Genomic DNA, 15,920 nt, shown 5'->3' on the forward strand with positions numbered 1-15,920 from the left:
AAGACTTTAAAATTAATGTAGAGTAGCCATATATATATATATATATATATATATATATATATATATATATATATATATAGAATCATGTAGTATCAAGGCCAGGCCGCTTGGATCGCGTCGATCGCTTGTGTTCCCACCGTTTCCATCGTTTAACATGAAGTTGCAGTCCCATGGTGTACACCCAAGGACTTTCCGTTTGTTTTCTGTTCCTGAACTCTCTAAATAAGTGTACACTTAAAATGAAATAGATAGATGTTTCAAAGTTAGCGAAAGCAAGAAGGAACGTTCCAGTGCAGTCTAGTGCAGGAATAGAAAACAAGCCTTTTGATTCTGTCCATGGGGAAATTTTCCAAATTGAAAAGTCACCACCCTTCTACATACTCGCAGTTCATGATTATCGTAACGACCAATAAGCTCTAGTTGTTACATTAATCATGAATTGCAAGTATGTAGAAAGATAGCGACTTCTCAGTTTGAAAAATTTCCCCATGGACAGAATCAAAGTCCTTGGGTGTACATACATTTGAAATGAAATAAATATATATTTGAAAGTCAGTGAAAGCAAAAAGGAACCTGAGAGCGGCCACGCCGGCCTTTTTCTTATAACGCTAAAATTCCCGGCGCACTAACGACGCACATCCATTCTGGTAGGAATATGAACTAAAATTACATCCATTTTGCGACTCTGTCGATAAAAATGGTTCATGTCTGTGCTAAAATTATATGGTGGGGGTACCCCCACTACATGATTTTAGCACAGACTTGAACCATTTTTATCGACAGAGTCGCAAAATGGATGCAATTTTAGTTCATATTCCGACCAGAATGGATATGCGTCATTAGTGCACTGGAAATTTTAGGCCGGTATTCATAGTCTATTCTTATATTTAAGATCATCTTAAGTATCATCTTAAGATGCCATCAACCAATCAGAGAGCCGTATTATCATCTTGAGACGTTACTTAAGACGATCTTAAAATAAGAATCGACTATGAATACCGGCCTTAGCGTTATAAGAAAAAGGCCGGCGTGGCCGCTCTCGGGTTCTTCTCTGGTGAAAGCAAGAAGAAATGTTCCAGTGCAATCTAGTGTAGGAATAGAAAACAAGCCTCTAGAAATCAGCAAATGGGAACACATCCTCTATCTTATCCTCTTTGGTTAAAATCTACTGCACTCAAACCGTTTGTTTTCTGTTCCTGAACTCTCTAAATAAGTGTACACTTAAAATGAAATAGGTAGATGTTTCAAAGTTAGCGAAAGCAAGAAGGAACATTCCAGTGCAGTCAAGTGCAGGAATAGAAAACAAGCCTAAAAGCACTTGTGTTGCCGAACGCAACAAATGTAAATCAACCTTTACTACAAAAGAAAGAGAGAGACAGAAAAGAGAAATTGCATCTCTATCAAATTCACTATCAAATGGTATCAAAGAACATCAAAAAAAGTACAAGTTGCATTTTATCAAGTGCGGCACGTCTTGATTAAACTAAATAATTAATATTTTATCTTTTCTTTTCATTTTAAACATTAAAATGATTTCGACAAAGATGTCTGTAATGTCAGAAAATTAAGAAAATTGAAAAATTTCTCAGCCATTTGTTAATATTAGAAGTTTAATTGTATTAAACTAACCTATACAAAATGGATAAAACCAGTCCATCCTGGAAGCAAATGGGTATCGTAGATCCCAAGGAACGAATCAAGAACCTTACAGAACAAGCCTCGAAAATAGAAATTGATCCCAATATTGCGCCTAAAAGGTAAAAAAAAAATATATATATAATATATTGTATTAAAATATAACTTGAACATCACTTAAGACATTACTTCAAAAGTCTTTTAAATTTGTAAAATTAAGAAAAGATTTTCTTGCATAGGAAATCAAAATCAAAATATCTGATTGTGAAATAGTTTAAAAATTAAAAAGTATTTTTTTGAGGATTGTATTGTCAAAATATATTTAGTTGTTTTACTATACAGTTTGGTACTTTAATACTTTTAGAATTCTGTATAAACTACTTGCATTAATAATATTATAATTGCCAATAATTATATTAATTTAAAAAAGATATTATTTCTCTAATTTTTTTACAATATTTTTTAGATATTATCGCACTGGAGTAGAAATGGTCAGATTAGCAAACATGAACATGCAAGATGGCAGCTATGAAAATGCATTTACACTATATATGAAATTTATAACGTAGGTAATAATTAACAGTAACTTATTATATATTAAAACTATGTATTTAAGTATTGATAAATATAAATTTATTCTTTCTGAAAAATTATTTCTTATCAAATTATTGCCAAATATGAAAATTAAATATTTGTACATATCTATTGTTAAATATTTCTTATGCTGCAACAGACTTTTCGTGGACAAAATAAGGGACCATCCCCAATTTGATAGTGTATCATCTAAGGACAAGGCAATGAATAGGGATGCTTTACGAGCAGTCATTCCTAAAGCTGAAAAACTGAAGAAACAATTATTGGATCAATATCAAGCAGAGTTGGATAAGTATTTAGAGGATTTAAAGGAAAGAGAAAGGATTGAGAAAGAACGTTTAAGGCAAGAAGAACTTCAAAGGTATTTATTTATCTTATGTATCTGTTGCAGTCTATGAGCTTGAGAGACATAATTTTATTAAGAAATATTAATATAATACTATGTATTTACTTAGGCAAAAAGAAGAAGAAAACAGAAGGAACAAAATGGCTGCTCTTGCTGCTGTCAAGGCAGCTAAGGCTGCTATTACTGCTAATGTACCAGTGGAAACAAAACATTTGCCTTCCATTGCACCAAAAACTGTGATAAATCTTACAAATGATGATAAAGCATTTAAGACTTCCAAGGATATGTAAGTATTGTTGCTTAAAATTATATTATTTAAAATATGTATTTTTATGATAGAGAAAAGTTGCCAATACTGGTATAGACTTCCTAAAATAAGTAGTCTTCCTTTATTTCTTGGAAACTAAACATTACTGTATTAATAGTGATAAAAACATTTACTTAGCTAATTAAAGAAATAGACACATAGTTCATACATTTATCGCTTTTTTTCACTATAAAATTTGCTAAAAAATAAATTCTTTAAAAACAAAAATGAAATTATATGATTTTCTTTTGCAAATTGCATAGTTTAAACAAGTGAGTATATTATTGTTAATATTAGATCATTTTACATGTTTGTAGCTTCTTAAAACTTTAATTATATTGTTTTTTTTTATATAAAATTTTTTTGTAGCACAATTTGAAATATAAAATTACTGTGCAGCATAAATTAATACATTTTTTCATGAGAATAAACAATAACTGCGAAACATTTAACTATAATATTGACAGATGTTTCATGAATTTTTTTCAAAAATTTTTTTAATACTTTAAGACTTAAGGTGTGAAAAATAGCGTCGGATACAACAGCAACTAATAAAATAACAAAAAGAACGTATGAAATGGGAAGATTTTTTTTAATTTTTAATTCTTTTTAATTTTATAAACTTTAATATGTAAAAATATATTTTATTATTCAGTTTATCAATTTATTTTATGGTTAACCTTCTCTAAAGGACCATGTACAAATTTTATTATTACCTACTGTACCAGTTTTAAGTAGAGTCCTATATAAAGAGAGAAGCGATATTGATGTCCGAAGCTCTGATTGGTAATCTGATTGATACTTGATTGGCTAAGCGAGCAGCCATATTGTGACCACAGCTGTTTGCAGAATGATACGAATGGTGTTTGATGACGTTAAAGCGGTCCCAAAATGGCGGTGGAGGACTCAATTGGATACTGAAGGTTGTGGTGGGGTTTCGATGTCGCTTCTCTCTTTATATAGGACTCTAGTTTTAAGGCTTCTGTCTATTCGTTGCGACCATATTGAAGTCGTGACGTCATAAGCGTGAAATAACACATAATTTTGTCCAACGTGCCATTTATAAATAAAGACAATTTGGATAAAACAGACTAATCAAATGGCTTTAAAACACTTGTGAGAATGGGTAAAGACTGTCCTTTTTCCGACTAACAGTCAGTAAATAGTCGTACAAAGCACGTCAAGTGAAGCCTATTCAGACAAGAAAATACATGGATAGCTATTGAAAGGAGTGAAAAATGTGTTTTTATGCATAAGATTCAAAAAAAACTTTACTAGCGGTCTATTTTTACAAATTTGGTAAATACGAGACAAATCATATTTTCACAATAAAACACATAATAACAAAGTGACATGCACAACATCTCATCGTCAATCCGTCACGTTTTACGCGTATTAGTTCTAATTTTATCCGTGACGGAATGTCGCTATTGTCAACGTAGAATTCTCAAGCGCCAGAAGCCTTAAGGCCCAATTTTTCAGATGCTCTTTTTAAGTTATGTCGCGAAAATAATTGTTACAAAATATGAAACAGTATTATAAAAATTGCTACTGTCTGATAAAGTACACTTTCTAATTTGCATTCATGTTTTTAAAATTTTATTTTTAACTTTTGTTTAAAAAATATTCAAAAACAATGTGTATGCTAGTATTGATGACTTTTCTACTTAATGGACAAATACAGACATATATATTGTCATATTTTTTATAGAAAAACACCGACAGTGGATCGTTCTACAAAACCTTCCTTATTAACAAGCGACGGATTATCTTTGCGTGATGTTATTCTGCCGACTAAATTAATGCATGACTTTCTAACGCTCGCCTTTAACAACACGACGAGCAATAAAGAAACATGCGGTATTCTGGCTGGGCGATTGGAACGAAATAAACTAATGGTAACGCATCTCCTGATACCAGAACAAACTGGCACTCCAGATTCTTGTACTACACATAATGAAGAAGATATCTTCGATTATCAAGACCAGCATAATCTTATCACTCTCGGCTGGATTCATGTACGTAAGATTTACTTTGTAAGATTTATTTCAAAGTTTATTGAAAAATTGCCAAATAATTTATCTTATTTTTAATCTGTCTATTTTAAAACATAATTGTGTTACATATTTATTTTATTATAATAATTTATCTTATTTTTAATTTGTCTATTTTAAAACATAATTGTGTTACATATTATAGACGCATCCTACGCAGACTGCATTTTTATCAAGCGTAGATCTTCACACGCATTGTGCTTATCAACTAATGATGGCGGAAGCTATAGCGATAGTTTGCGCACCCAAATATGATGAGTACGTATGAAACGTTTTTTATATACGTTATATTATATATTTTCGCTATATTATATATTTTCACTTAATTTATATAGTAGTTTCACTTATTCATTATATAATACTAAATGTTTCAAAATTTATTTTTACAGAACTGGATTTTTCATCTTAACACCCGATTATGGTTTAGATTTTATTGCAAATTGCAGAGAAACAGGTTTTCATCCACATCCTACTGAACCACCACTATACACGGTATAAATATAATTATGAATACTTTTAGTTGATAAAAATTTTTATAACAATATTAAAATTGAATGATTAATAATAATATAAATATTTAAATGTTGAGTTAGTAAATTTAAAAAAGGTGGAACACCGGTATTATTATTGTACAATAATAATAATAATAATAATAATGCCGCTGAGAGGACGGTCCTCGAGTCGAAGATCCACCCATGACACGCAGACTGCTGTCCATTGTGTCTCCCTCCAGCTTTTGCCATCTACGGGAGCCCTGATTCTCTCCAAAAGAGACTCAGGTCCCTCATCGGTAGCCCGCTACTCTGCCCTGGCTCGGGAAATGCCGAGCCCAGCAGCTTCAGCCTCAGCCCCGCATAGGCCGGGCACTCACAAAGAATGTGAAGACTTGTCCCCTCTTCCTCCCCACAAGCCCTACACTCAGCCGTATCGGATCGGCCCAGTTTGTGCATGTGATAATTGAGGGCCCCATGGCCAGTCAGTATTTGCACCGCTAGCCTGGCGTCCCCTCTACTCAAGGACCTTATGTCCCTGACCAGGCCTTCGCTAGGTGTTTCTCCCAGCAGAGCCCCGGCCTGTCGACATTTGGTCCTTAGCTCATTCCTCCAGAACTCGAGGTGCTCGTCCCGCAACCAGGCCCGGATCCTCCTCCTGCCTAGACAGAAGGAGACCCCCAGCGCCGGTCCCGGCCCAAACACCCCCATTTTTGATGCGGCCCTGGCCAGCCGGTCAGCTTTCTCATTGCCCTCGATCCCCGAATGACCAGGAACCCAGGTCAAGACAACTTCTTTATCCCTCGCCAGCTCCTCCCAGTGCATTCCTGCAGTCCCGGACCAGCCGCGAGGTACAAATCGGAGCCTCAAGTGCCTTGATGGCATTATTGTACAATAGTAACCATAAATATTAATTTGTTTTTGACATTATTTTGTCGGTCTGGTTTGCATTATAAATAATTTACATCTTTTTACTGTTGCAGAAAGCAAGACACTACAAATTAGATGTAATGGCACTTCAAGTCGTGGATTTACGTAGAAAATGATAATATCTCAGATATAAGATAATTAGAGGAAGGAAGGAGGTTGCTGAATATTTTATTTTTTTTACTAAGTAAATTTTAACGTGACACAATTCTTATTAATACCAGTTTGTTAGCCATAGAATTCTACCATCACCCTATAGATAGAAGTTTATTGGGTATATAGAATAAACGTAATGTATAATTTATTCGAGAGGGGAAAAAGGATGCATTTAAGATAGAAGGATTATGGAATATTAACAACTGTCATAAAAGGCACTTACAAAAAAATCATAAATTAATAGTCCTTCGTATATCTTAGTGCTATAAAAGACTTTATAAACATCTTATAAAATATGTTTTATTTGAAAGAAAAAGATAATTTTTTAAAGTAATTTCTTTGCTGCTAAGTAAGCATTATGCAACGTCCACTATGAAGTTTTAAAGTCGTAAAAATGGTCTTACGCTCGTAATATAAATGGCTCATGACCCCTCTCACTACTTGATGTAATGATTTATATGCCGAATTCATACACACATTAAATTCAATTATGTTATTTGAAAACCACATTCAAGGCCTTCAAGACTAAAGTTATAAAATTAATATCTAACGTACTTCTCAAAATTACATAGAGAATATATACTTGTAAAATCGCTACTACCTGCAAAACTGAAACTCAGCTTTTATAAAAACGCAGTGAACAGTAATGTTCAGTAATTATGTCTAAATAGACCGTAACGAAGTAACTTTAACAGTTGCTCTTAGAAATCAACGCAAATTATTCAGCGAGATATGGTATCTCTTCACCCCACACGTATCTCACGACCCCCGTCTTTCCTCTATTTTATTAAAAAGTACTTTTAATTAAATCTTCAAAAATAGCAATTTATAATAAAAATCGTGAATCTTATGCGATTAGTACATATTTACACAGTATTGAAAATCTATGACCAGTGAATAATTTCATTACAATGAAAATGCGCTATGAAATGTATTAATATTTAAAGAAAATGTTATATTTAACATTTACAACATAAAATTTATAATATATTGATTGTTCTTGCAAATAGACGGAAGATATAAAAAAAGATTGTAAATTATACCCGAAATTAGTACGAAGAAATTATAACGAATTAATAATTATTAAACTTCTGAATTACAAGACAGAAATATTTACGTATGATTGATGATAGCAGTAACAGTAGATGCAAAATAATTTCTTGTATTTAATATTTTCTCAATTTTAATCAAAAACTTTAATTTATTATAAGTATACTTACAATTATGAAGCAAAACTAAATATACATTTATGTACAAAATCTCAATGACATATTATGTACACAATCTTTGTTAGCATGTTATCTTGTTACACATATTGTAATATATAAAATTTAATATTTTATTTTGTTTTTATAGTAACAGATTCTTATAATTTTTGCTTGAAATATATTTCTGGAAAAGATATAGAACATATTTTATAGAATTTTTGTTTCTTTGTTGTATAAAAAGACAATTAAATAATAAATATATTAGTCTCATAATTAATCAGAGCTTTATTGTAAAGAACTACTTTCATTTTTTATTCAAATATCAAGTTTAATACAAATATTTTTTTGTATATTATATAATTTTTTATTCACAAGACATTGTATCTAAATATTTAAATAAATTTCGAGTTAAAATTTATTTTTCTGCATAAAAAATGCTTATATAAAGTTCATCGTGCCTTTTTGAAAATAACAAGTGTTCATAATATTACATTCTAATAATCTTACAAAAGATGATCGAAAGATATCACGTCATAAAATACTATGTATATATTATTGCTCTTACTGAAAAATTATTGTAGATATAGAATATATGTGAAATAGAATTGTTTATTTATTTTGTGTTATCAATTATATTAATCATTTATTCATTTATAATTGTGCATAAAAATAAAAAACCACTAAATATATTATCGAAATAAATTTATTTATAAATCTTCCCTTAGATACCCTTTCCTTAGAGACAAGCGTCTTAAAAAATAAATTGGTAGACACTGTTTTGTAAAATTTATCTACAGAGGAAGATAAAGATTCAGCTATTTGACCCTTCCTCACATATTTATCTACAATATGGCGCGTAAATATCTTACAATGATGAGAAATTTCCAATGAATTGGTAATTAATCAATGTGATCAAATTCTAGTCTTTCTTCTTGACGATAAGTGGACCCACATTGTCATTGCATTCCTTGTTATGACGTCCGTGAGTACCGTCACAGTATGGCCACTATATAAAAAATGATTAAGAATAATACATATATTGAGATCCTACGTATATGCACATATATACACACACACACAACTTTTAATAAAAAAAATTGTTTTTGAGATTATACATAAACAAGGTATATTTGTAATAGAAACAGGATTGTTAGTGAAACAGAAAAAATTATTTTCTGATTTGTCCTGATTGGTTTTTAAAAAAATTTCCTGACTGAAACCTAAGGTATGTACAATGAATAAAAGCAAAGAGAAAAAATACAAAAATTTTGTATTACAAAAAGTAGAGGAGAGTAGGCTAAATTGGACCGTGTTCGAAATAGGATCTTTTTATTAAATGAATGTGGTTAAGCAGATTTACGTACCATTTATAATGTAAAGTCCTTATAAATCATGTGATAACAATTTAACAGTTCTCTGTCATAACATTCTTAGACGCAAATATGCATTTTTAGTCATCGTGTAAAAAATTTAAAAAAAAAGAAAATTCTTGTAAATCATTATTTAAAAGGTATTAAAAGTTTGAAAGATAATTAATTTAAAATCATTAATGAGTGTAGAATTCAAAAATATAAGCGTTTTGTGATCACTTCCGCAGTTTATTGTAAAATTTGTTACAAAATTCTAAAGAACTCGTGTTCAAATCGAACTTTTACATCGAAATTGCAACGTGATCATAGCACTGGTGATCGACCGACCAAATCTGGTCCTAGAAATGTTAAATTAGTAAAATATTATGCGTCATTGCACTCGAAATAGTTGTATTTTATTAATTTCAATTTTAATTATATAATAACGATATCATAACATGATCGTCAGGAAACGTCTAATTATATAAATTGTTACTAATTTTTTTCTTTTTAATAAAATTTTTATTTTTGACTATCAAACTGCTCTTTTTTACTCAATACTAAAAAAATATATATATTAAAATCTTTTACAATTCTATCTAACAGTAAAAATAGAAGTGTCCGATTTGAACCATTGATTCTAAATCGAACTGGAAACAGCGTTTTCACATTTTCCATTATAGTTCAACACAAGTGAGATATACGTCAAAATGGTCTGAAGCAAAAATGAAGAGAATTAAATTATTTTTCCAACGGCACCTTCAGTTTTACTTTATTTGCACCTTATAGAGAGCAAAACCTGCAAATAGGTATGACTTACCCCACTCTCCCCTATAATACAAAAAAATAGAAAATGTCAAAATAAAAAATCTAATTATTGTAGTACTTTTAAAATATTTTAAACATAAAAAATTTAAATTTTGCACTTTTGAAAGCAAAGCATTTATTTTTTTCTTTATTTTTGCAATTTCTTAAATCTTGTCAGAGACACAAGATTCTGCACACACTAGAGGAATATTACATATTAGGAATAGAAATAAAAATTTTAGAATCAGTTTTCTCAATGAATACTATATACAGATAAGTAATAAATAATGTTGTATTTTATATGACACATTTATGTTTTACGTTTTATTCTATTATGCATTACGTGTAATATTCATTAAGAAAGCTGAATCTAAGATTTTAATTCCTATTCATAATATGTAATATTTCTCTATTATGCGCAAAGCCTTAGACCTCTGAATAGTCGTCGCAACCATATTATAATCGTAACATCATAAATGACATCTTGGAGTTTCTTACACGTCAATAAATAAAGAAAATTTAGATAAAACAAAATAATGAGATCGCTGTGTAAAATCAACACTTGTAAAAATGAATAAAAACTATCCTTTTCCCCCTTAACAGTCAGTAAATAGTTGTAAAAAGCACGTGAAATGAAGTTTCAAGCAGAAAAACGTATAGACAGCTGTTGAAAGGAATGAAAAATATGCTTTTACATATAAAAAAAATAACTTTACTTCCGGCCCATTTTTACTAGTTCAGTTAAGTATAAGACAAGTCATATTTTCACAATAAAACATGTAATAACGAAACAAAATTTGATCAACACGTCATTTTTCACGCCCATTAGTTCTAATTCCTTTCGCAATATTATATCGCTATCGTCAACACGGAGTTTTTAACTGACTACTCAGGACTCAGAAGCTATAATTTCGAGTTTCTTGATTTTTAATTCTTTTATTTAATCTACCATTTATTTAATTGGCTTTCATCTTTTTTTATCCATGTTATATCTCGTATGTTGAAATTGATTTGGAATATTTCTCGTGAAAATTCGCATCTTAATTATTAATTTTTCTCTTTCTTTCTAATTTCAACTCTACTTACAACTTAGACTGTATTGTATACTTATCTTTGTATGATAATCAATTGATTGACTTTCTATTACAATACGCCAATAATTTTATCTTTGTTTTGCACATTGTTCATTAAGATTTAACCAGCTCAAAAAAATAAATAAAACACCATGTTATAATTACTATTTTATTTTTTATTGTGATACTATAATTTTTGAAATATTCAATAATATTTGTATATAAAATGAAGATAAAACATCTCTTGTAATAAATCAGTTCGCATTTTAAAAAATGCAATTAAAAACATTGTAAATATTTTATATAATTTTTTTACAATCTTCCTGTGAGTTGCAAAACGTCATTAATATTTTGTTTGATTTTGCAAAAGCCAACATATTATAGTTTATTAACTGTCTGATTTCTGTATCATTTGATGTAAAATTGTAAAATTGTAAAAATCATAAAATCATGCAAATAATACTTTCTTAAATAATTTTAAAAATTCTATTAAATAACTTCTAAAAAAGTAAAATTAAAAAATTTAGATTTAATATTACAGTAATTTAAACTTGTTTCGGATTAATAAATTTCTTGATTCTCTAATTTGTTTCAGATTTTCTCTGACCACTAACAATCCTACTAAAAAACTTTCATTGAAAAATACAATAATTAAGAGTAATTTTTACTTAATTTAATCACATGTGCTTATACTTCCTTGTAAGAAACAAAATGGAATATGAAAACAGTGAAAAATTTAATCAATTTATTGATTAATAATTATCACTAAAATTTAGTTCTTGATTATAATAAACGATTACAACTTTTATCTTAAAATAAATGTCGAGCATTATTTAATTAAATTCTTAATTATTGATTAATAAAATATTCATTAAAATAAATTGTATTTAATTCTAATTAATTTAATTGATTAATTAAAAATAATTAACTATTGTTGATTAAAAACTGAATCATTAATTATTAATCGTTAGCTTTAGTAGCTGATTATAGCATTGATCGATAGTTGGAGAATATTCATTAATATTCATTAATTAATAGGAAAATCACCAACAATATTAGTACAGCCTTCCTAAAGTGATAACCTCTTATTTCTCGAAAACTAAACATTGCACTGTATATAATGATAAAAACATTATTTACTTAGCTAATTAAAGAAATAAAAACCCATAGTTCATACATTTATCCATTCTTTCTATATAAAAGTTGCTAAAAACTCAATTTAAAAGCAAAAATAAAATATATATGATTTTCTTTTACAAATTGCATAGTTTAAACAATACTAAGTATATTATTGATAATTAGATTAAATCATTTTACATCTTTGTAGCTTCCAAAAACTATTTTGTTTATATTTTTTACTTCCATATTTTTTTCATAGTACAGTTTTAAATCATAAAATCACTGTACAGCGTAAGCAGGTATACTTCCCCTGAGAATAGACAACTACAAAATCTTCAATTACAATATTGACAAGTGTGTTTCATTAATTTCCTTACATTTTCTTCAATACCTTAAAATAGGAAAAATAGCATCAAACGCGACAAATCCAAGTCCTAGATTTAAGGTACCAGAAAAACGAAGGAGAGTTTAATTTTAGCCTTTTATAAACTTTATTGTTTAATATACAAAAATATATATTTTATTACTTACTTTATCAATTTAACTTATAGTTAACTCTGTCTTACTATAATAAATAGTTAACTCTTATCCTGCAAGACTGTCTGAATTCTGCTATTACTGCCTACTGTATCAGTTTTAGGGCCCAATTTTTCAAATTATATACTCTTTTTGGGTTATGTTGCAAAAACATTATAAAATACAAAAGAGTAATATAAAAACTACTATCTCATCTGAGAAAAAACTTTCTAACTTATTTTCATGTTTTTACAAAGTTTTATTTTTAACTTTTGTTTAAGAAATATTACCCAAAAACAAAGTAGTATACCAATATTAGTGATTTTCCTCTAATAAATAATTTATCAATTAATATCGATTTAAATATCTTTTTGATATAACAAAAACATTCTTTAGCTCATTTGTAATTATTCGTAAAAATTATAAATATTTTTGAAATATAATTAAAAATTAATGATTAATAACTGATAATTTTCTAATCAATATTATTGGCTTCTTATTTCAACAATCGATTAAATCAAGCATGATTATACTTATCATTAATTTTTAATTGATTACTTTAGATAAGTGAAAACTCAATGAATTAAATGAAAACCTTTAATAATTTCATTAATTGTTTACATTAATTATAATTATATATATTTTCATTTTTAATCAATTATGTGAGTTAATAAATAAATTATTGATTACTGCTCAATACAATATTAAATTGTATAATTTTTAGATCTTAAAAAACTATAAAGAGAAAAACTTACATTTTCAGATCTCCAGCAGCGACAAAATACAGCTTTTTCAGAGATATCTTCGATATCAACAGTGTCCACCACTTTTGCAATGTCTTTCTTTACTTTGAGATTAACACAACCATTTGGCTATAAAATAAATAATTTGCGTTATATGTAAGACTTTTTATAATATATTGGAACACATGGAAAATAAATATAAAGAATGCAGTTTAAAAAATTACATAGTTATAAACTTTACCATCTAATATATGGCAAGTTAATAACAAATTAACAACAGATATATGAAAAGTCATTGTATGGAAGTTACATAACTTTTCTAGTGATATCAAAATGGATCAACTCAACATAACTGTTGTTGTCCTTGATACTTTCTACTGTGAAACAGTAAAACACATACCGTAGGTCTGCCGTGAGGACAAAACGCTCTGTAGGACATATATCCCATACCTACGACAAAGGCAGTGGGTGGCAAAAGGGCGAACCAGTCCTTCACTGATATAAAGAAAAAAAAATAAGATAAAATGAATTAAAAGAAATTGAACAGTCCTTTAAATCAAGAGGTTATGTTGGAGTCTCGAAAACGATATAATTGTAGTATAATTGTTGACACAAAGTAATAAAATGTACGAGCAGAAATTACCTCCCAGTCGGAACCATCCGCCTATCGAATCTGGAATCGGTAAACCGGCCAGATAATTCGGGACGGACACTTTGACAAGACGTGCGATCGGTTCCATAGTCGATTGGTCAACTAGTGACGGCGCTATATAATTATCAGCATCCTGCTGACAGTGCTGGGCAATGGTTAAGAAAAACCTTCTGCAAACTCTCGTGATATATGTTTTTTTTTTCATGTCAAGAGAATGGTGCAATCGCTAAATTGTAAAACCAAACTACTTATTTTTTATACCCTTTCTTTTCAATTTTTTTTAAATAATATTTTTAAGGGTTTTGCATATTTTTAATTTAATTTATTAAGATATAAGAAAAAATACCTTGAATTTTTTTAGTTTTTTTTAAGTTTTATAGAATAAGCAATCTTACATACACAATACAGCAAAATTCACACATGTATAAAAACTTCTCTCTAATAAAAATATAGATATATTATACATATACATATATAATTTTCATATTTTTCAGATTTTATTAAGATTTCTTCAGAAATTATTAAATAAGAAATTCTTAAAATATACCATATAAATATTAAAATAAACATATAAATTCATATGCATAATAAATCTGTAGAAAAGATAGACTTTTTCATCTTTTTTTTTTTTTATCTGACAGTCAGAACCTTAATTTTTTTGTTATAAGGAAATTGCCTAGTAAACGCCGGAAATGGATTGAAAATTTATTGTAATCCATTTTACTTCATTTGAATACATCTGCGGAAACTCGATTCGTGTGGTCATTGTCGAAAATCCAAATTTTTGAATTTTTTATTAATCCGTTAAATTTCTATCCATTTTTAATTTTTTCAATCTATTTCCGTTTGCTGATTAGCGAATAAACAACACGCGCTGATAACCGCGGTAAAGATCTAAATAATTCTTGTAATTAAAACTGCACAGAATAGAATAGTTGCATTCAGCAGAAAAAATAGTTTTTTGCAATTGTTGTAAAATTCTTTAATGCGATTGTTCTACGCACAATCTAAATGAATAAATCATAAATCAAACAATCTTACAATTGCAGCTAAAGCCATATACTTTTTCTGCTGAACGCAGCCAATAAAAGATGCAACACTAATGACATTCCTGAATGATGTATATTTCAACGAAATGATAATTAAAATGATGTTTTAAAGACCTCCAGAATTTAACTTTGAAATAAAAATAAACAGATCAATATTTTGACAGTACAATATTAAATACTGCAGTGTATTATTAGTACAATTCCTGTGTCTAATAGTTCAAATTAGTAGTCATAAATATCTGTAAATATTTTTTTTATATTGTGTTACTCTGAAAAAAATCTAAAAAAATATTTAGAAAAATATATTCAGATTTTTTTTAATTGCTTCTAAAAGAACTACTTCAATTTGTAAAAAAAATCTAAGAAATTTTCTAAAAAATTAAATTATAATTTAAGATTTATGTAGAAATTTGAAAAACTATTTAAAATTATATAAAAAATTGTAAGAAAAATTTTCACCGGAATAATTGTTTTTTCAATTTATTTATTCTTTTTTTGTTTGATTAACTACATCTTTTTTGATATTTAATTTCTTCTAAATAAACTTTATTTGAATTTTATAAAATTCAAATAAAGTTTATTTAGAAGAGATAATTATGCTGTTTATTTAGAAAAAGACAATTAACCTGTTTCAAACTATGATTATATAATCAGGTTAATTGTCTGTTAAATAAACTGATTCGATATATTAGACCACGAATTAATTGCTAAAGTCTTTAAGCTAGTCTCATCAATTCCAATTAACTTAAAAATTGACTGATTATAAATTGTTAATTACAAAATTTTATAATTGAAACTCATCATATTATTTTGTTTTATTTGTCTGTTTTTACATGCATATTATAATTATAATATAAAATATATAAAATATTTTTGCTATAGCACAGAATATTA

The 15,920-nt window shown here is 28.3% G+C and overlaps 2 protein-coding genes across 2 annotated transcripts; one reads left to right on the forward strand and one right to left on the reverse strand.

The window, feature by feature from the left end:
• The first annotated feature begins 1,638 nt into the window (after positions 1–1,638).
• On the forward strand, positions 1,639–7,991 carry LOC105197361 (STAM-binding protein-like A). Its single transcript, XM_011163669.3, has 8 exons — positions 1,639–1,757; positions 2,102–2,200; positions 2,369–2,590; positions 2,685–2,861; positions 4,594–4,900; positions 5,082–5,194; positions 5,326–5,428; positions 6,411–7,991. The coding sequence occupies exons 1-8, from the start codon at positions 1,639–1,641 to the stop codon at positions 6,471–6,473; spliced, it is 1,203 nt and encodes a 400-aa protein (XP_011161971.1). The 3' UTR covers positions 6,474–7,991.
• Positions 7,992–8,403: 412 nt separating this feature from the next.
• Positions 8,404–14,125, reverse strand: LOC105197362 (CDGSH iron-sulfur domain-containing protein 2 homolog). The gene is made up of 4 exons (XM_011163670.3): positions 13,969–14,125; positions 13,726–13,820; positions 13,338–13,454; positions 8,404–8,724 (listed from the first exon to the last, which is right to left on the reverse strand). The coding sequence occupies exons 1-4, from the start codon at positions 14,063–14,065 to the stop codon at positions 8,638–8,640; spliced, it is 396 nt and encodes a 131-aa protein (XP_011161972.1). The 5' UTR covers positions 14,066–14,125; the 3' UTR covers positions 8,404–8,637.
• Between the last annotated feature and the right edge of the window lie 1,795 nt (positions 14,126–15,920).

Source organism: Solenopsis invicta, chromosome 16 (genome assembly GCF_016802725.1).
Source record: "Solenopsis invicta isolate M01_SB chromosome 16, UNIL_Sinv_3.0, whole genome shotgun sequence".
In the NCBI taxonomy this organism is placed as follows: domain Eukaryota; kingdom Metazoa; phylum Arthropoda; class Insecta; order Hymenoptera; family Formicidae; genus Solenopsis; species Solenopsis invicta.